This window comes from Antrostomus carolinensis, unplaced genomic scaffold (genome assembly GCF_000700745.2).
Source record: "Antrostomus carolinensis isolate BGI_N321 unplaced genomic scaffold, ASM70074v2 scaffold25047, whole genome shotgun sequence".
Taxonomy (NCBI): domain Eukaryota; kingdom Metazoa; phylum Chordata; class Aves; order Caprimulgiformes; family Caprimulgidae; genus Antrostomus; species Antrostomus carolinensis.
In genome coordinates this window covers 45482-66715 of record NW_010326995.1, presented here as the reverse complement: position 1 = coordinate 66715, position 21234 = coordinate 45482, and the positions used below count along the sequence as shown (strand labels likewise).

General features: G+C 42.0%; 1 protein-coding gene across 1 annotated transcript in view; it reads right to left on the bottom strand.

The window, feature by feature from the left end:
* Window positions 1–12374: 12374 nt before the first annotated feature.
* EPB41L5 (erythrocyte membrane protein band 4.1 like 5) overlaps window positions 12375–21234 on the bottom strand; it is a 53914-nt gene continuing 45054 nt past the window's right edge. Inside the window, exons 18-25 of the mRNA XM_010171781.1 lie at window positions 17742–17870; window positions 17091–17152; window positions 16321–16431; window positions 15666–15759; window positions 14659–14736; window positions 13798–13839; window positions 13275–13408; window positions 12375–12432 (exon numbers count right to left, since the gene is read on the bottom strand). Of these exons, the coding sequence (XP_010170083.1) occupies window positions 12375–12432; window positions 13275–13408; window positions 13798–13839; window positions 14659–14736; window positions 15666–15759; window positions 16321–16431; window positions 17091–17152; window positions 17742–17870 (708 nt within the window). The remainder of the gene's footprint in view (window positions 12433–13274; window positions 13409–13797; window positions 13840–14658; window positions 14737–15665; window positions 15760–16320; window positions 16432–17090; window positions 17153–17741; window positions 17871–21234) is intronic.

Genomic DNA, 21234 nt, shown 5'->3' with positions numbered 1-21234 from the left:
GCGCTTTATTAAAACAATCCCCTAGATTCTGCAAGATGGACAGAGTGCTGTAACGTACCAGCAGAGACTGAGGTAAGGAGCCAGGAAGTGGTGAATGTGTGAATCAAATGCCTGTTGCTTTGTTGATTAAACAGATTGCTTTGAAATATGTTCCCCCAAACAGTTCCAATCTTATCTTTTCAGAGACATGTGGCTATACTTTATTTCTTTGCACTTCCAATAACTAAGGCTTTTTCCTTCTTTAAAAGTGTTTAAAAATACTACTCTCAAATTTTAAGTCCTATATAAGAAGTCCTCTCCTCTACTACTACTTCTGTTTTTCTGAAATCCTTATCAGTAAAACTAATTTTAAATGGAATATTGCAGCCATACATGAAGTCTGTGCTTTAAAAAGTAGGGTTGTGAACATAGATTGGCAGTCACACTAATAAATTTTAAAATGTGAAATGCTGCAGCATTTTTTATTTCTTCACTCTGAGACATGGACTCACCAAGATATTGCCACTTCTAAACGAGCCCTCAGTGGAAGCATTTATGTCTTGGTCTTATGAGATTGGTTTTATATCGCTACATGTAAAGAATGACTCATTTTTTGCTATTGCAACTTCATCCTCACAATGTCACAACACTATGAAATTGCACAAAAAATGGTTAAGATGTGACACAGTTACACCTCTGGTTACCTGTGTTTGGTGGAGAAGTCAAGAGAAAGTTTGGGCCTGCAGGGTCATTTTGGGGAGAAGGGGAGGTGTTATATGGTTGATGAAATTTTGTTTCTGTACAACAAATATGATGGAATTATGTATCAACTCCTTCTTACATATAGGAGTAACTGGTTGGTTGTAACTAACCTAACCTGAATATGGTGAACATGCCCTCTCTGCCCCCCCCCCAAAAAAAAAAAAGAGGCTGTTGGAGAAGAAACAATCGAAGAACAAAAGAACAGAACCAAACACTTGCCTTGTATTTTGTTTTGGCTTTAGCTGGGCCTGCACAGGGTTGGGTCCATGAGTCTCAGCAGTTTTTTGTCTCATTATTAACCTGTTCCAGAGCTCAGCGCCCACTAACAGAAAAGGCCACAGTGCAGTCGTGTTCCATTCCAGCATGTGCATCTACGGGGGGTACTTCGGCATCAGAGGCATTTCACAGGAGTTTTGGACTTTCCATTTTGGTGAGTTAAAAAGCATGGCAAGGTTTTGATCCAGTGTGAAACGATAACTGCTGTAGGAAAGCATGGCTTGCTCTGTTAAGAAAATTATCATCAGTAGAAATGTAGTAATTTAAGTTTTGGCTTCTGTTTGACAGCATTTAATGATGGTTTCTGTCAATTAAATTAATACCCAGCTGAAATGAATTAGACTATTATACTAGAAGAAGTTTTGCAGTATTTGCCAGTTTTAGAGCTGAAAATTAGGGAGAATGTTTTGTTCACTAAATTCTTCAAGGATCACCAAAAACTTCCAGATGCAGCAGAGACCCTGACTTCAGCCTATTAATGCCACCATCTGAATCTCAAATCTAGAACTGACCATGGGGAGCCAAATCTGACAGGAGATGGTTTCATTAGCATATTCATCACCAGTCTGGTGGTTGCAAACCAGATGATTCCCAGAGCCTTCCTAAATGGATGGCTTTTGTTATCTGGTGGCCATTCACTCACTATTTTGAAATGAATGATGGGTTTATCTCATCCTTCATTCCCTCACAGGGAGAATAAACACAGACATTAATGAAGGAATGTTTTTGTTGACTGATTTTCCTTCTTCTAGCCAGGAAATTATCTTTCCATGTCAGAGTTAATGAATTAACAAAGCCATAGGAAAAACTGCTCTGTAAATAAAATTTCCATGGCATCTGTCATGCAGCATCTGACGTTTTCATTAAAAGTTTATTTCAAAACTGATTTTTTAAATGCACCTTTTCAGTGTCAGAATTTAAGCTTTTAACTTATATTACAATAGCCGTAGGGCAGAAACCCCTGTTCTCCAACAGAACAGTTACTTTGTTCTTGAAATGAATTCCTTCTCAAATACTAGGGTAAATATGGTGCTTCTATAAATTTTTTGCTTTCAGATACAAGAAAATGGTTGTGTGTTTCCACCCCACCTCACAATACTGGCCCAGGACCCCGGCACGGCCATTCAGCAGTGGTTTATCACACGGGCATGTACCTCTTCGGAGGGCTGACAGGGTTGAGCGAACAGAAGGACTTATGGAAGTGGGACTTTGTAAGCAGCAGCTGGTCCAACATCAGAACAAGGTAAACTATACTACTTGTTACAATAAATTAACACAGAAAGAGAGAATTAGTCTTACCACACCACAGTGCGTGCAGGCAGAGAGGGAGGTGTTGCCCTTTTGGTGATTGTAGGAATTGTTCAGGTCAAGACAGCACCGCTGCCGTCCCCGGGGCCCCGCTTGGCTTTGCCTGGGAGAGCGTTGGCAACGCGTTGGTGCAGCTGTCAGCAGCGTCATGTTGATCTCCCGGTGCAGCTGTTCAGCACTCCTGCTTTTGAGTCAAAAGAAAAACTGAGGCTAAAATCACTCTTAGTTTCTTGTTGGTCTCTCCGTAACTGCTGGTTTCTCTTACATTTAGCCAAGGACCCCCTCCAGTGGTAGGCCATGCTTCAATAGTCTTCAAAGACTCAATGCTGATTTTTGGTGGAGGGATTTCAAATTCCAGTCCTAATGATGACCTCTGGAAATACCATTTCCATACGCAGACGTGGAAGAAGCTCAGTAGTACAAAGGCAAACTTCTCTCCTAAAATGCATCACTGCATCTTAGGAATTGGTGTTGATTTCCAAACTACCTCAGGTTTCACTAATACATTCCCCAGCCATTGGAAGAGTAAGCAGAAGGACCATGACCAGCTGGTGACCATCCCAAAGCACACTCGCTTTTGCAGCTACTTCCGTCAACAGCCCGCATACCGAGCGTTCCGCAACGAGGAAAGCAACGCCATTGAAATGAAAACCTTTAGCTTGCCCCTGGAGCCAGGAGGCTTTTGTGCATTTCAAACCACTTCAGAGGCAGAACTAGACCCAAGCAGAGCAACAGGCATTTTGTCAAAGGACGAGTCTCTCCATCTGTTTCTCTCTTCAGAAAAGGAGACTTTTGCTGCTGCTCAGATTCTGGGCGAAGAGAAGGGAACTGACTGTCAGCAGGCGACCGCAGTGGGTGAAGTTAGCAGTGATACCAACGTGCTGCTGCTCATTGGGGGTAAACCTTTGTCCAGCTTCTCCGAGATCTCATTCTGGCAAATGGAGTTGGATAGCTTGTGATCACTTTGATTGCAAAGCGAAGGAATAAATTTCCACCAACACGTCAGTAGGTGGTAAACCCACTGCTTGCAACTGTCTTCAGTTTCCTATCAGCACGCTGGGGGAAAAAAAAATTAAACCTCCTCATACTTGCTGTGAACAGATGTTTTTACAATGTGAACAAAACCCGATTATACTTAAGTCACAACTTGCATGTAAGTTGCAGTTTCTGAGAGGAGCTTGTTGGAACGCTGCTCCTGTTGTTACCTTTTCTTCTGGTCAGTTAATACCCTTTGCTGTTGCAGTGGCTGATGCTGCCTTGCAAATCAGAACTACAGGTAACCCCACTGTCTGCACTCCAGCTGCAAAGCTTCCTTGTTTTGCACTGGAATAAGAAACAAATATGCACCCATAAAGCTGTATTTACATCAAGTTTGTGCAGGTTGCGGTCACGTTTGAAGGATTTGATTAATCTTAATGGCAACATTTTCTAAGATGTTTAAGATTCTGTTTTCCTCAGAGAGTGTTCTTTGCACAAGATCTTCGCAACATGAAATGGCCTATAACAAAGAAACCCAACAAATTGGCAAGTGAAATCTAGAAGATACTGAAGGATGGCATCTAACCCCGAGGAAGTAAAATCATGAGTCACCCCAGAAATCATGCACAGCATTGGAAGTGCATTACACCTGGACAACAAAATAGTTGCCCAGTGAATGCTAGTGCATAGCTCAGCACAGGATCAAACAGTTGTGACTTTCTATTGGGGGTGGAAAAAAAAAAAAAGCAGCAGGCTTGACAGGAGCAGCACAGAACATAAGCTGTTCTGACTGGTAACTTGAATTTTAGCCACAAAGGGACTTCTGCTTTTCCAACCCCATCTCTCTCTGTTTGGTCAACATACATAGGCCTTGTGACTGAACCTCAGCCTGCTTTAAGAAGAGATGCTGATGTCTGAAATTACTGGAAAGTGTAATTTAATACTTTTGAGTACTTGAAAAGATCACTTTTCAAACGTTTCATAGGAACAATTAATTTTAAGAGAGAATATTTACAGCTGCTTTCATTATCTCTTCACAAGTAGCCATCACATGAATTCACAGGAAAATTACAGATGAGTTTGCAAAAAGTTACTGAAGAGTTACAGGGACCTTCTGTGACCTTTGTTTGGAAACAGAGAGGATTGTATGCTGCCACATGAATAAAGCCTGCTGTGTTTCCTGTCAGCGTGTGCTCATTTTCTGAGCTTTCATGACTTTAAAATATGTATTTACATTTTCAAAACAAACAAAAAACCTTACCTGTCCAAACAAGGAACACGATCCCACGAGCCCCAGTACTCTCATGGTGCTTCAGCCCACCTCAAGGGCTGCCCAGGCTTTGAATTTCTCCTCCAAGAATGGGGAATTGCCCAGTTAGAGGAGGTATGTATGGAAAGGACTTCATACAGCGACTGGCTGAGCACGCACAGAGCACTGCCATGTAAATCTGCAGCATGTTTTTCTTTTGCTGGTTGACATGTCTGTTTTGGCATTATCCAGAGAGCGCTGCGGTAACGCAGACTTTCATCGAGGATTGACAAGGGAAGGAAATTTAACTGGAAAGGACAACAATAAACCAGTGATTTTCCAAGTCACGTGAAAGCCTCCTGGCAGGTACAGGTATCCTGGGGATGTGAAAGAGCCCTGGGAAAATGCCATCCAGCCTCTGCCATTCCTGTCTTCCTCCCCCCTAAACTCTCTTCCCTTTGGCAGCCCACGAAGGGTTTAACATTAACTTGGAGCCAACGCAGGACACGAGCCAGCCCAAAGGCGATGCCTTGGCACGGGGAGGGAAAAGCAGCTTGCAGAATGTGCCCATCTCGCCTGTTCCCTCCCCTCATCCCTGCCGGTGTGCCAAGTCAGGTGGCTGCACCAGCACCTTCGGCACAGCCCCCACTTCTGCACCTCAGAAATGCTAAACCTCAAACCAGGCCGATGCCGTGGGGGCCCTGCTGTTCCCCAGCCCCCGTACAGGACAGGAGGTGCCCAGGAGCTCAGGGTGGGCTGTGGCTGGAGAGAGGTGGGCTCAGGCCTCGCTCGTGGGAGGCTCAGCTGCAGAGTTAAGCCTGGATAATGCCATGGAAGAGAAAGAAGTTCAGTCCTGAACGCGGGAATCTGTGCTACAGCAGACTGGCTGGAGCCACCGGAGGCTACTGCTCCTGTGGCCAGCCCATCCCCAGGTCTTTAAAAAACAAGGGTGAAGTCAAGCTGGAAGGGATGGGGTTTGAGATGTAAAGTGACCATCCCACAGGGGCAGGAGTGCTGCTGTGCCTGGCACCTTCAGTCTCTTCTCGGCAGGTGTGACCTGTGCTTCAGGTTCTGTCCCAAAAACCTGCCAACAGTACCCAAGATGGAGACACACAATCCTTGCTTGTACCACCCTATCCTTTCCTGGGCGTCCTTCCCTTTCAACCCTCAGCCAGTGCTATCGACTGCACTGAACAGGGTTCGAGAGCACCCCAAGTGGCTTCACGCGTTTTATCCAACAGTCACCTTTTCACAGAGGAAGAGAAGCTCCTTTGTGGACATGCTTATCATAGTTCTCCATGGCTGTAGCAGTTAATGAGAATTCATCCCAGGCCCAAGTGAGTGACTAAAAGCTGCTGCCATCTGAAAGCTCTGTGGTGGCCTGCATGAAATAATGAATGGAATTACTCCAGCTAATGGCAACTACTTAGGAACAAAACAAAACGTGTACACCATTTCTGGCTGGGCACTGCCTTCAAAATATCTCTGAAAAAAGGGAAGCTTGCATGTCTGTTTTATGCCCACAGTCTAATTCAGTCCATAGAATAAAAGCAAAAGGATGCAGCGTTCTTTTGTCATCTCAGCTGAGGCACGAGATCCACTGGAGTATCATAAACCATGCATAAAAGACAGCAAATCGATCAGCCTATCTCAGCAGTCTTTTAATTACCACTCGGTTTCTGAGCACTAAAATGCATGAATAGCAGAGGGATTTTCTTTTCAAATGTAGACATTTAAAGAGGTTTTTTTAAATAATAAAAAAAATCTAAACCAAAGATGTTTCATTGTTTTGAGTTACAAACGGATTTGAAGAACAATTCAGTGGCTTATCAGTGGGATCGTAGTTTGTCCTACGCAACAAGGGAAATGACTTTCCATGAGCTTAGTCATTAGGACGGCATTACTTCACTTCCTTTTGATACTTTCCCAAGTTTATTAATTGTTGAGAAATGAAGATGATCAAATGGTTTGGTTGGCCTTTGCTGCCTTCTTAAGCATTTCACCACAGTTGGGGTTTGCAAATAAGCAGTTTCCTTTAAACAATCACTAGCACCACTGTACTGCAACACATGAAACAATCCCTCACTGGAAATAAAAGCAAGATTGCTCAGCTGACCGGTATGCACTTCTGTCTGCATTTTGTGGAATTACACTTGGAAGCTCAAAACTTCCTTTCTGGGCACATCTTGGTAATTTGATTTTCAAAACCTCTGAACACCTGACAGGCCTCCTGGACACTCTCAGCTCTATTGGAAGGAAAGCATTCAATTCTTTAGTATTGATCTGCAAGTTCAGATGCCATCTTAAGTTACACTTTCACTGACAACAAACTAAGTTTATAACACGGCCTGCAGTTTTGACATCCCAAATAAGTTTACAAATCTCTCTCCAACCCAGGTACCCTTCTCTTAAATTGGAAGCTGCCAGGCGACCTTAGCATACAGACAGAAAAATTCAGTTCCACAGGGAGTTCACGTACTGCCACAGAGATGCCTCGAGCTGAGGATCGGTGAGTGCTCAGCAGAGAAGCACGTGTCAGTCACACACCTTTGGATTTGATTTTGGGGGTGCAGCAGCCTGCCCGCCCCCCCCAGCCACACAGCTCACCTCCCAGGTCCCAGCCAGCCCACTGGGCTTTTGCTGCCATACCAGCGTAACACAGCGGTGCTGAAAGATGACTCTGCGAGAGGTTTGCACTGACGTGGTATATTTAAGACAAAACTACAGTATAAACATTTCAAGATTGGGTTGAGTGGACTACAAATCACAGTTTCTTGTTCCCATGTACAGTTTCAATACAGATCACAGTGCAGTGCCTAAAACAGTTCATACATCACTATTGTTGTGAAACAGAAGCAAGAGGGTGCCACTTTGTTTTATAAAAAACCCCAACAAATAAATTATACATTGAGAGCTATTGCCAAGCTTTACATATAAAATGTAAAAATACAGTAGTTAGTGTGGTTTTCACAAAAAAAGCTAGCTACAAAAATATTCTTACATACTTTAAAAATAAGTTTGTCCAGTTATAGGTGGGGGGTGCGTGTGTGTTTATGAAGCAGAGTGCTCAAGCTGAACAGTAAACAGGAGGTGAATGTTGTAGAACCGTGCAGCTCCCTGCTGCAGAGGGTCCGACCCCGCTGCGGGGGCAGCGCCCGCTCCTCACTTCCAGCAGCTGCACACAACCGCCCGCGTGACGGCTCCCGGCTTTCAACCGGCTGCGCCCACCTCCCTCCTCAGCACCGCGACAAGACAGCGCAGCACTTCATGACCTGACACCAGCTCTACCTGGTGGGAAGGGCCCCGTACTTGTGTCCACAGTGCAAACACTCAGACCAAACACACACAGATTACACCTGCATCACTGAAAGGCCATTAGCATGGAGGATTTTTATTTTTTGGTATAAAAATTATGATTGTCCAGCTGCATTTGAAAGCTGTGACGTTACCATGTCTAACAGCTATAGAACTTCACTGCAACATTCCAGACTAACAAACACTATGTGCCCAGACAGAGCTTTAAATGCTAGCTGGCCATGAAAAAGAGCTGCTAACATTTAATCTGTAGAAGATTTGGGTTGTACCAGAATATGTTCACAATATCAAAAATATATCCAGTGCTGTCTGTGAAGGACGTGCTGATCTTAACAGCACACCTTTGCTTCAAGAAATGAGAAGTGAGGTGGAGGCAAAGGTGTAAAAGGCAAGGGCTGGAAATAGTTTGTGTAAAGAGACCGAAATGTAACCAGACAGTTCACCTGAGCTCCTCTCTGGTCCTGCAAATTTTCTTGTTGAAGTTACATCCAAAAAATTGTCCAAAACGCAGCTTTTACACCACTGTCTGTCTGTGACAAAGTACACCTGGAATTTAACTTTAAAAATCAAATACATTTAAACTAATCCATTAACCATGACTGATTACCAGGTAAGTAGTTATTTTATGTCATGTGACTTAAACCCCATTACCACTGAAGGAAAGAAGAAAATCCCTTAATTCAAGTGTAAGAGGGTCTGAACTCCCTCATTTTAATACCCATTTCAAAAGCCTGTAAGACTGCTGCTGTGTCCTCAGCACACACAGACTGTCTGGCCTCTTCCTGTTGGACTCAGTGGGTGAGATGGAAACACAGTTCTGAGATCCAGCAGCTCGCAAAGATTAATCCCTCTGAGATACAGGGTGGCGTTTTTTGTTATTATAAAAGGTAAGATTTCTGTAAAATCTTTTACTCCAATCACTCATGGAGTGTAATTGGAGTAAAATCACTTTTACTTTAAGATCCAATCACTTATGTTTTTAGTGTAAACTATAATTTTTTAATTACAGAATTGGAAAAACGCCATCTCAGGTCAGCATTACGTGCACACAACACAGCAAAGGGGTACAAAGCCAGTGCACCAGGACAGGCTGGGACAGGCGCTGGTAAGGCAGCAGGGGACAGTCCCAGCTTTGTTAGGAAAAAAATTTGAACTTTTTTTTTTTTTAAATCAGGGAGTTGGCTTTTTCCAAATGACTGCAACAGAACATGCATTTATTCCTTCCCGTCAACTCTTACAGCTTTTAAGTGGTTGGCAGACCTGCCAACATCAAATTCACACAAAAGTTTTACTTATAAAACTCTTTAAATAAATAAAAAATATATAAACTTTTAGAGGATGACTGGACCTTACAGCCAATCAATCTATAGTTTAGGCATTAATTGGTACTTTATAACACTAATTGGACCTTACAGCCAATCAATCTATAGTTTAGCAGTGGTAAGAAAATCCCTTTTTCTCAATGTCACACAGGCATTAATTGGTACTTTATAACACTAACGTAGGAACTGTTATACCTATTTGTGTTTGATAAAATGCAGGCGATGAGTGATGCTCCGTTACCTGGTAGCCAGTCATTATACAACACAGTACCTGTAGTTTTAAAGCAAAACAGTGATGCCAAACTACAGGATGGTCAGATTCCTGCCTGTGTCTGTTCAGATCACATAACTGTGGCGCCTCAGCCTCGCCAGGCTCCCTGCATAAACAATGATCTGGAATAGCTAAATAAGCTACGTTAAGTTAAATCGGGTGAATATTTGCTCCAAGTATTAAATGTTATTGGAAAGAGTTGGATTTGCAGCCCCAAATCCATTAGAAATCTCAAGTCCCTAATTTAACAGCTGAAAATGTATATGTTTACATAAAGTTTCAAGGATTAGTCCTCTGAAAATTGAGGAAAACCTTTCCCCTTTGAAATTTTCGTGTGTGTAAATACATCATTCCCCTCCGATCACCACTGCCCCAGCCACGTTGAAATAACAGTTGGCTACTTGGAACCATTTAGATTTTAGGGGCCACCCACCACACATGTTATTTACTTGTTATCTGCTGTATGTGATTGCTCGGGAGGAATTTAAGGATGGTATTCAACATGCGATGCTGGAAAACTGTAAACTTCTGTTTGGGAGGGATTCAAGAGAACAGTTCACAGAGCTCCTGAACCCAATGGGAAGAGTCAAATATCAAACATGCCTTAAAGAAAATGCTTCTGCATTCTGTCTATTTACAAACCCAACACATGTAGCAGGCGAACGCCAGCTCAGCTGCTGAGCAAACAGATCAATAGCGAGTGCCAAGTTTCCCCACACAGTCCTGGCTTTGTGCAGGCAGCAGACTGTTGCAGCCATAGCTTCCCTTTTCCTGCAGGAACTTTGCTGGCAACTGTATTATTAATCCAGACTAAGACATGTGATATTTGAATCGGGAACCTTCTACATTTTAATATGCAATAAGGCTCAGACTTAAAAGTATTAAAAAAAAAAAGCCAATACTCAACTGGAAGTACCAACGAATGGAACAGCTGGCGAGCACAAACACTCTCCCTGGTCCAGGAGAGCAGCTTCCCTCTGGTTGGCAGTGTGGGGAGCGGGGTTCTGCCCGCACAGTGCTTCAGGTGCTGGATGGAGGGGGAACCTGAAGCGCCTGCCACCAATTCTGACTCCTGGTTCTTGAGGCAATGGCTGCAAATCATTGTCTGCAGAGACACACTCTAGTACAGCAGTCCAAAGAGCTCCCCATTGTCTCTGTATTTCTCTATTAAGGCCTCGGGGGTTTTGAGGAGTGGCAGTGAGCCACGTAAATGCCATGTGGCTTCTTCCGTAACACTCTCATTCAGCATGTTGCAAAGGAGCACACGAGCAGCAGTAAGAACGCCCTACTCTGAAAGAAGCAGCCGAGCCAGGCACCAGCTTCCTTGCACGACCCACAGTGCTTTGGTCCAAATCTTTGTCTACACTGAGAGATGTGCACGCAGCCAGTGTGCAGAAATGAAGTTGTGCATACAGGTTTCAGAAACAACTTTCACATTTAAAATTATTTCCAAGAACCACATGTATATATACACTTATAAACAGCAGTACTATGCAGAAAACATCCTCCAACCCCAGTCATATGTACAAACCTCAGAAAGATTCCGGTTTTTCATCTGTGCTTCCCTGTTAGGACATGTGGAGTTCATCATCGGGCTTCTATCTTTCTTCTCCCTCTGACTCTGCATTGACCTTTTCCACAGGCTGTGCCCTATGTGCTCACCGCTACACGTCCACAGGAGGGTCCTGCTGCCCAGGACTCAAATGATCTCTTCAAACTGTACATACTGTATCCTGTACTTCACCTGAGCACCAAAAGGCCTTCACCAGCTCTGCGGTGCGTGCTCTTGCAAGCGCTACCTTCCTTTTACATAGAAGTGAACTGCTTACAAGAACTTTTCATCTTTTTTTCCTGTTCTCACCTTATTCTATTTTTTCTTTCACATACAACTATTAGACAACACTTGGAACAGGATTCGAGGTGGTGTGGAGAACTGATCTAGTTGTACCCTCATGCTGCTAACATACCTGATAAGTATTCCCAAAGCACAGCATCTGGAAAAAACACCCAGAAACAGTATGAATAGAAACAAGAAAATTATTTTCCTTCGTAGTCCTATATGACAACAAAAATAATCAATGAGCAGTTCCTGAAATAAGCTGTACTCATACCTTCACTGCTTCAGCATTTAAAACAGATATATCTCTAGTCTAAAATGCATGTATTTGAGTCATATAGGAAATGAAATAATTAGTGTCAAAATGTGGGACCTCTGCTGTAGTCTGCTTTTCCTGCTTTCAACAAGCAGCTCAAATCCAGTCAACATAGATGGTCACTGACCAACTAGATTTCATTCTTTCCAGGAACTGTAACAAGAGGTGCAAGGATTATTAAAGGGTTTAAGGCCAAAACGGAGAGTATGAGCTGGTAAAACAACAGAAAAACAGAGGGAATAATTACACAGAAGAAAAAGTCCTTGGCCGTATAAAACAGCCATCACTACTGTGAGCCACCATCCATAGTACGGCCACAAGGTGGCCCTACAAGTTCTCCTAATCTTTCTAATCTTCATCTACGGAGGTGAGGGACAGGGTGCTCACACACTAGAGCCAACATCACAGTGAACACGTTCCATTAACACTTGAGAGGCAGCACAGGGTAAGTAAGACTAAACCTAGCGTGAGCGGAACACAACTAGATTCTGTTCCTTGTGTTCAGGACTAACTCCAGTGTGGTATTTCACTTCTACTGGGGGAGAAGGTGAAATGTGCATGTGGTTTTATATCCCAGTTTAGATTGTAATTCCAGTTAGATTGCAATGTGGAAGTCTCTTCCTGGATCCCAGCAAACCAGCTGGCTGTTTGACTCCCGTTCAGCAAGAGTTTGATCCCAAGCAAGTCTTTTGGAAGGATCCCTTGAGATATGTTAGAAGATTTGAGTTTTTACAGGGTGGGAAGTGCAGAAACTCCTTCTTCTAAAGTTCAGTGGTGAGTAAACATTTCATTCTTACTGTAGCATCCTCAGTAACTGGGCTAAAAGAGGAAAAAAAAAATGAGGCCCTGTAAATACACTCACCCAAAAAGATCTGCCATGATAGATTAAAAAAGAAAAAAGATGAGTATTGTTACAAAGACCATTAATAGCTGTTCCCCTTGTAATTTAATGAGACCAATGGGCAAACCCCTCCAATGGCCAACTGTAGAAGAGCAAACTGAATCAACTTCCCACACTCCAGCAGGAGCACCACTGCCATCTGCACTGTAAGAGGTTCGCTGAAAGGCCTGATCATCACTGCTGTCGTTCTGCCTCACCAGCACAGCAGAAGGGAATAGCAAGGGGAAAGGTTTCTACAGATTCTGTTTTCTGACTTCCTTACAGCTTGGAAATAACTGGGGGACATCCCACACTCCCCCCACCAATCCTCTGACAGGTACTGAAACACTGAAGAGATTTCTCAGCAAATTCTGTACCATAACACTAACATCTGTACCATAATTTTAGTCCAGTACTAAAACATATTATCAGATAAGGAAAAAAACTGAAGTGAAATGGTAATTACTCATTTTTATAGCATTGATAACAGCAACAGTTTTACCTCCAGCTAAATCTGTATCCCTTGTTCCTTTACTTCAATTAAAAAAGGTTTTCGCACCCTTCAAACAATGTTATATAAGAATATACGCACATCAGCTGCTCTATTTATTTGTACGATTTCAAATGCTAGAAAATGAGACAGAACTAGAGGTTATAAGCACTGCAATGCCAGGCACCGTGTCTAAATGACCACTATAACTATTTAAGTGGAAGTAGTAAGAGCACACACTTCCCTTCCACAACATACAGACTTCTGAAGCGTGTGCTGAGGAGACCTTACCTTGCAGGGACTTCAGGTGTCTGCTGGGCTGGTGGCAATCCAGCTGATGACAACAGGGTCTCCATGCTGCCTTTCACTGCCTTCACACCCAAGGCAACATCGTTTCCCAAAGGCCCATTGGAAATCAGTCCAGTCTGAATTGGGGAGAATGAACAAGAAACTGAAATAAAAATCTGCCAGGACAAGACAAGCTCATTTTTCAATATGATTTATTTATAACAGTAAAAACTGAGATTTATCAAGTTTCAGGGTGGGCTTCACTAAATGAAAGTTCTTAAAGAAACTTCATGGCATTTACCCACAATGTAATGCAGCAAAAATGAAGTTTAAATATTAACAGGATATGTATGTTGTTTGGTTTACTCCAGCTTGCTTTATTTTTGGTCTGGTACATTATTTTATGGGCTTTCAAATTATTACAAATTATTATATTTTACTATTTTACTTGAGGTTCTGTTTCTTAATCATGACAAAAGCTTTCTTTTTTAACTTGCTGTTGTTAAGGAATGGTAAAATAACTCACTGGCACTATCCACCTTGGTGTTATCGTGGGCTGGGAAGACACCTACAAAAAGCAAACAAATGGTCATTAGAAAAGGTTGGAAGTAGCTGAGAACATTCTCAAAACAATATTGCCGCCCCAAACGATCTCAGATACGTGTCTACTGCCAGCCTTTGAACCATGCTAGTGATCAGCTACAGATGATGTGACCTTTTAGCAAAAGGTAAATGGCTCCCACACAGCTAAAACCTACTCACTCACAGAAACCCACTGGTAGCAGTTTCAGCACAGCTCTCCCTTCCAAAAGGCAATGGAACCCATGATTTTTTTCTGCTTTGTGGACGAAGTTAACCAAGAGCACATGTCTGTAAACAGTTTAAAGGTGCTACTCCTTCCCCCCCTTTTTTTTTGTGCACACAACATTAACTTCTTTTTCACCAGCACAGATTGTAAGAGATATTTTATCTTTATAAAAGGGTTGACTTGTATTAAAAGTTTATTTTTCAAGTATTTATTTTTTATGTATACACACATACATATATATGTGTGTCTATATACATATTTACATATAATTTCTGTAGTATTATGTATACCCAAAAGCCTGAGAAGCAGGCTGGCACTTGCAGGTGTACTAAAATTAGACTACAGGCCCTTGTGGCACAGATCCAAGCTAACTCTTCAGGTTCCTTCACTTCCATTACAGAGCTGTAGGGTCTACACCCCTGCGCCAGCCACATACACACAGTGATCCAGGTCAATCACCACTCGACTCTGCGGCAGCAGATCCAAACCTGGTGGACAGATACTAAAGCCAGAGGAGAATTTATGAGTAAAACCCACTGTACATGTGAAGGAAGAAGTTTGCTTTTGAAATACATTTACCCGAGGTGTGGCTTCTGTAAAGTCAATTAGATTCTCTGTCAATGAGGTTAAGGAAACATCCCGGTCATCTGGAGTGCTCTATGGAATAAATCAGTTTTGAATTTAATTCCCAGTAGTAACCAGATAGGTCTGCTGAATACTGTAGCCGCTTCCCAAGTTATAGACCAGTGTCCTTAATGAACAACACTGTTTATCAGGTCTGTTTTCCCAAGTCTTTCCACATGATCTTTTTAATTGCCTTTTCATTTCACTTATTCTCATCAATGTACTGGAAACAATGTCACTGCCATCTAAGCTCTGAAACTGTCCCATTCTCTAGGCAAAGATGGGGTACTGCACCATTTGACAAGAAGGTCACTGAGGTCTGTGAGCTGAGTATTTTAACTCAGAAGATTAAATTGATAATTATTTAGTGGCACCAACTACATAAGACTAGTTTAGAGGCACAACAGCTAAAAGGCGTGGTGCTTTAGTGATCCAGAATAACCCCTCAGTCTGCTGAAGTAACAGCAGAGTCCAATGTTGGACTCCTCTTTTCTTTTGGAGAGGGACATAGGAGAGTTGACTCCTGAATTACTATGTGCATTTCATGGAGTCTGGTTAAAAATTACCTTATCCTTAGGGTAACCAGGATACAACAACTGAACATTTCAATTTAAACTTTTCCCTCTGTGGTTAATTTGACAGGAATCGCCTATGTCAGAATTTCATCCCTGCAGTCTCTCTCTGGAGCATCATATAATTGGGATATAAGGGGCTCCTCACCAGCATGAAGAAAACGATCAGTTTAGAAAAATAAGTGTCAGGAAAGAACTTGAAAGAAGACTCAGAAATGGCCTTTGGAGAGATCTGTACAGTGTCCCTGTCCATGCCTTTTGGCATTCACCAATGGCTGGTATTCACTGAGTTATGAGAGGCATGCAGCAAGGTCTGCTGTGCTTGCCTAGAGGCATCAGTAGCTCAGAATGGGGGACACAGAAACCTTCCAGGCTGGCAGGTGGTGATACCTTTGAAACAGCAGCCTCCTCAGCTGGAGCCGGATTAGCTGGAATCAGCAGGTCCTCGTGGCTGGAGGCAGCATTGTCCTCATTCAATGCATTACTGAAAGGAGAACACATTCTCATCAGCACACTGCCTGGATAGCATGAAACACTGCTGCTTCCCTGATAGCTCAACCCAAAAACCTGACACCAGTTCCATGGGAGGCAAACAAAAGACTGATGTTCATGAGTACGTTGAAGTAAATGCCTTCAAACTGCCTCTACAGATTACTGCTCTCTTTCAGCTGCAGCTGTGCATAGACCCAACAGTATCAATGTCTTCTATCTCAAAGGAGCTTCTTCAGCCCCTGTTTCCAATTTGCCCGAAGCCTTCCCTGCCATATCCTCTTATCTTCTGCTTTAGAGCCAGGGGCAGCAGGATGTCAGGTATTTTCAGTTTCAGATGAGAGAGATTTGCTTACTGCTTGCTAGGATACTTACCCCGAGGCCTGGCCTACACTAATTAACTGTTGCAACAGTAATTAAAGATGTATCAGTAAACCTGCTTAGTTAGATGTAGCCTAGATGATCATGCAACTGTTTCGCATCTTTTCAGACTTGTTCTTGATTATCTCCACGTGGTTCTCTTACCCCAGAAACACATTTCTCCCGGATCACTTACGGAATAAAGGTGTTTGAGGCAGGGATTGCTTTCAGCAGCTCTCTTGGGTCTTGAAATACTGGACTGGTTGCTGGGGAACTACTCTGTGTTTTGCCTGATGAGGGAATGTTCCTGGCACAAAACAACAAAAAAACACAAACCAAAACAAAAACCAGGTACAACCTTCCACAGAAAGCTCTTCATCACTTGTTACAGCATGTTTTTGCGATCGCTAGGTGTACGTTTTATTCACTATCCCCATGTGCTCTTTGAGGTCTGACATATGCTCATCTTCATAAAAGGTCAAGAAATAACATGTTGTAACCCTTTAACTTTTTAAATGCCTGAAATCCCACTGGAACTAGCAATCATTTGAGATTCAGTAATTCTCAGGAGATCAACTATCAGTGTCAGGTTTTTGTACACAATTGTTTTTCTCCACTAGAAAACAGCTGCTGTAAACAGACCCATTCCCTCTCCCCACACTGAAGTTGTTCATAGGTCAGAAATAACTATAGCAATGGAAGCTGCTGTTGGAACAAATGTTTATCAAATTGAAGAAAATGGGAGAATAAAGAGTATCTGGATTACCTTGTACATAATAAAAATACAGCAACTATAGTGCTTGCTGGTTTTCATTTTGAAAACACTTCACACTCAGCAGGTTAAGCTACACTATGCAAGGTAAAGTGCAATGATAACTGAGCCACTGAAAGACCACACTGAACTGCAGTTTTCAGTGCTGTACGTGGGTAACTAGGTCATGCATTTCTTCCAAATCTATTCAGTACCTGGCAGCAGCATCCTGAGTACTGGAATTCTTGACACCTTTCAGGCTATCTTCTATTATGACCTGAGAGGAAAAAATGAACAGATATAAATTTCTGATACCTGTTTCCATCTTGTGCTAGTTCTGAGATTCACAGAAGAGCCAAGCACCCCCCTCCCAGCACTAAAGGGTGATGTTGATCTACTGCTCAGGGACTTAAAACATCAATTCTATGCGAAAACTTCAGTGCTGAAATAAAAATAATTCACCAACATAGCCAAATAAAATACCATTATTTGCTACAGAATTTTCTAGAACATGCTAGAAGCAGTCTTAGTCACAGAACCACAGAGTAATTTCTTGGTTAGAAGGCAGCCTTTGGAGGTTATCTGGCTCAATAACCACTCGAAACAGGGCTTGTTCAGGGCCTTGCCCAGTGACATGCTGAGTATCATCAAGGATGGAGATTCCTCCTTGGGCAACCATTCCAGTACTGGACCACTATTATTGTGAAGAAAGGCTGAAAGGCTCTCTTACTCTACCTTGGACTTTTTCTCTTGGAGCAAGCACCCTTATCTGCAAGGCACCTTCTCAATACCAAGCAATAGAAGAGGAAAAAAAAACAAAAACCAAAAGATTTGAGGATGTCAGTCTTTATCAGTTGAGTATTTACCTTGTGCCCTGCTTCTGCCTGGGCCTTCAGGATATTGCTCTTGATATCTGCTGGAAGCCACGTTGCTGCTACAATTGGGCTCTCAATTGCATTGTTAAGACATTTATCTGTCAACTTTACCACTTCATCCTAGACATGAAAAAATCTTTATGAGAAGCAGTTCCCACATGGAAAAGTCTGGGCTGAAGTTTATTAACACCTCTAAATAACAACTAGGCTCTAAGTGAGAGGAAAGTCAGCAGACTTATACTGAAATGAAAAAGCAATTTTTTCCTTTATTTTGGAACTCAGTTGTAAAGTCATAGTAAAACATAAAGTAAAAAAAGCACAATGCTTAAAACTGGAGATGCAAAGTGCTGTGCTAAAAATACAGCGTGCAAGAACTGAAACGGACCTTAAATTTGCAGCCAAGTTTACCGATAGGAGATCAATACAGCAGCCATCATATTATATCAGTATAACCTAACTATAAGTTAATAATTTACTCTCAAATGCAAGTTGGTAAGATTTTTACCTTAAAATCCACTTATAAATTAGAACAACAGATTAATGTACTATTAGCTACCTCTCCCATCACTGATTATGTTAAAACAAACTGGCAGCCACATACATAAATGTAGACAATTATAAATGAGAGATCTTTCACTGCAGTTTATTTCATTACGTGAACTGCATTTCTTAATTATAAAATGTTAATTAAGCAATCTCCTAATTGCTATTCGATTAGTGACATAAGTTAATTAACTGAGTGGAAACTAAACCTTGTGACCTTCCTTTTCCGGGTATGACTCAGCAGGGGGAGACAGAGTCCTGCTCTCCTCGCCATATGCCACCCTCCCTGGCTACAGCAGGCTCCTTCCTGGGGGCAAGCGCCACGTTCCTGCAGCAAGCCCCTGAGCAGGCACAATCCTGCAGCACTCCTACATGCACCTGCATGTCCAGGAGGAATGGAGCCCATCGCAGAGAGAGGCAGCAGGGGAGAGAAGTTAAGACGAGGTGAATGCTTGTCCCCCATGCAGCTCTCCATCCACTTTCAGCTTTTTTTCTTCACTGGAAACACTAATGAGAACTTCTAGGTATTTGGTCTTTAGAGAAGTGGGAAAAACAATTCCTCTTCTTGTCTCTCTCTAAATCACCTTTCAAGGTGTCCAAATAGCAGCTTATGAGACTATCTAAAGGAGAACCTGTTTTAAAATTTTGACCCCGGTCAGCACTGAACTTTGCAAAATGTTCAAGGGTCACTGTCAACATAAAAAGGTATGAGGACCAACAACCAGTGTTGCTAATGACTATGGCTAGCAGATTAAGAGATGCACATTCACCTAATTCATGAAGACTAACAAAACAATTAATTATTAAACAGTTAAGTGTTTTTCTTTTAAAGAAGCTGCTGGAATTCCCAAAAGCCTGGAATAATTAAAACTGAATTATTACTATTTGTACAGTTACAGTACCCACCTTATTAGACCTCAATGAACCAGATGCTGTATATAACAGTCCTTGCACAGAAGTTCTAAGGTATTCCAGTACCAGAGATACAGTAAATGTGATTATTTTAACTAAGCACATCAGTACACTGGTGCTTTAAGCACCATTTTGTGGCATAACTTCCTCTCAGCTTTCTTCACCTGAACAACCACTTTAATCAGGTCACTCTAGTCTATTAGTGATAAGATTCTCAACTTTTGAAAAGTTTAGTACTATTGAGAAAAATTTGAATGTAAACAAGTATAAGGTCTATATCACCAAAGAAATATTTCCATCAATATTAAAGATACATTTTTCTCAATCCTTTCCATTTTTCCTTGAAAAAAGCATTGGTGCTTTACTGGCTTTTTTAATGGAAAGAGCATATAGACAGGAAAGCATCTGGCACCTGACAAACCCTCAAGATGTAACTTACAAGACATTTCAGTTCACATAAAACAGTAAAGCTCCTGGGGTTTGTCAATATTCTAGCTTGTTACAAATTCTTATTATTTCCATGTACTGGACACACTATATTTGTACTCTATTCTCCAATCAAAATATGGAGACAGGCAGCAATGCAAAAAGGGAAGGAACAATTAGCAGCAGCAGGCATGTGATCCCAATCCTTTGTGCTTTTGAGCAGAGTTCCTGGTGCCACTGACAATCAATTTGTGCAGGGAGATGGAGTCTAACACGGGCACATTTTTGAGCAACTTCCACGTGTTTACAGATCACAATGAATTCAGAAAAATAAAACCCTCACGTCCCTGCATTTCTGACTCTGGAGCAGGCTTTGAACATGGGCAAACAGGGTGAACTTTTTATTGTTCTTTCACTTCAGAAGCCGATGAAAGCGAAGCATCAGTGTATTTAAGAGCTATTTGTTCTCTTTTGTCAGATCTGGTCTGACAAAAGTGAAAGCTGGGAAAGGACAAAGTCGCATTCTTCCATCCCAACAGATTTTGGCAGGGAGCAGCAGTGAAGAATGAAGCCATTCATTCCCCCTTCCCAGTTCTCATTCTAGAAAGATTTCTCTTTTTTCTCTAAAAGAACACAGACAGCTAGATAAATATTTCCCTACCAGAGAAATCAATCAAGATTACATAATTCTATACTTGCAATCAATCAAAGATGATTGTCAGGCCACCTCTGACCCCTGATGGAAAATAGTTAAATATTTTTAATTAGCAAAGCTGAAGCAAGCAGTTCATTGGCATTTGACAGTGTCACTTAGCAAGTTCAGAATGCAGCTCTGCCTTCATGAGCAGAAAAGCTAATACTTTCCCTTGATACATGTTACCAAACCTTTTATGTGCTGTAACTGTTTCTACATAGGTAGGTATCTTACACACTGGTAAAACTTAAAAGAGATGAGACATGCTGAAATTTGTAATTACACACTTTCAGAGAGAACACTGTAACACTGAAGCAACAGCAAGCTCCAGGGTCTAAATTCATTGCAAGGTTTTAGTGGATGTATCGCAGCCCCATTCAGTTCAGTCAGAAGATGCCATAAACACCTCTCTCACAAATTAAGAACAGAAGTGCAGGAGGAGAGCCAGTAGGTACATTTTGTAACAAATACCATAAATGGAAATCTAGTTTTTCTAAAGCAGCCTTCAAAAGCAGGGAACAAAGTGTTTTTAACAGTTATTCTTAGGTCACTCTCTTCAGGACTCATTTCCAAACCATTAACCTTCCTCTCTAATCACACCTGGGTGTGCTTGTTTGGTGCTACTGTAGCCTACACGTCTTTGCAATCTGAAGCACACAGAATTTAAAGTATACAGAGATAGTCTCTAATCTTTGTCTACCTTTTTAAACAAATACTCTCAAGTGACCTCTTGGTAAGCTACCTCAGGCTGAAAAGCTTTATCCAATCCTTTCTACCCAAGGAAAATCACTGATGATCTACTCTTACATTTTCATAACACAATCTGCACTTCCCTCTTGAAAGCTGAAGTCTCTTTTAGCCAAAGAAAGAATCATATTGGCATACTGTTGATCCATACAGCATGTATTT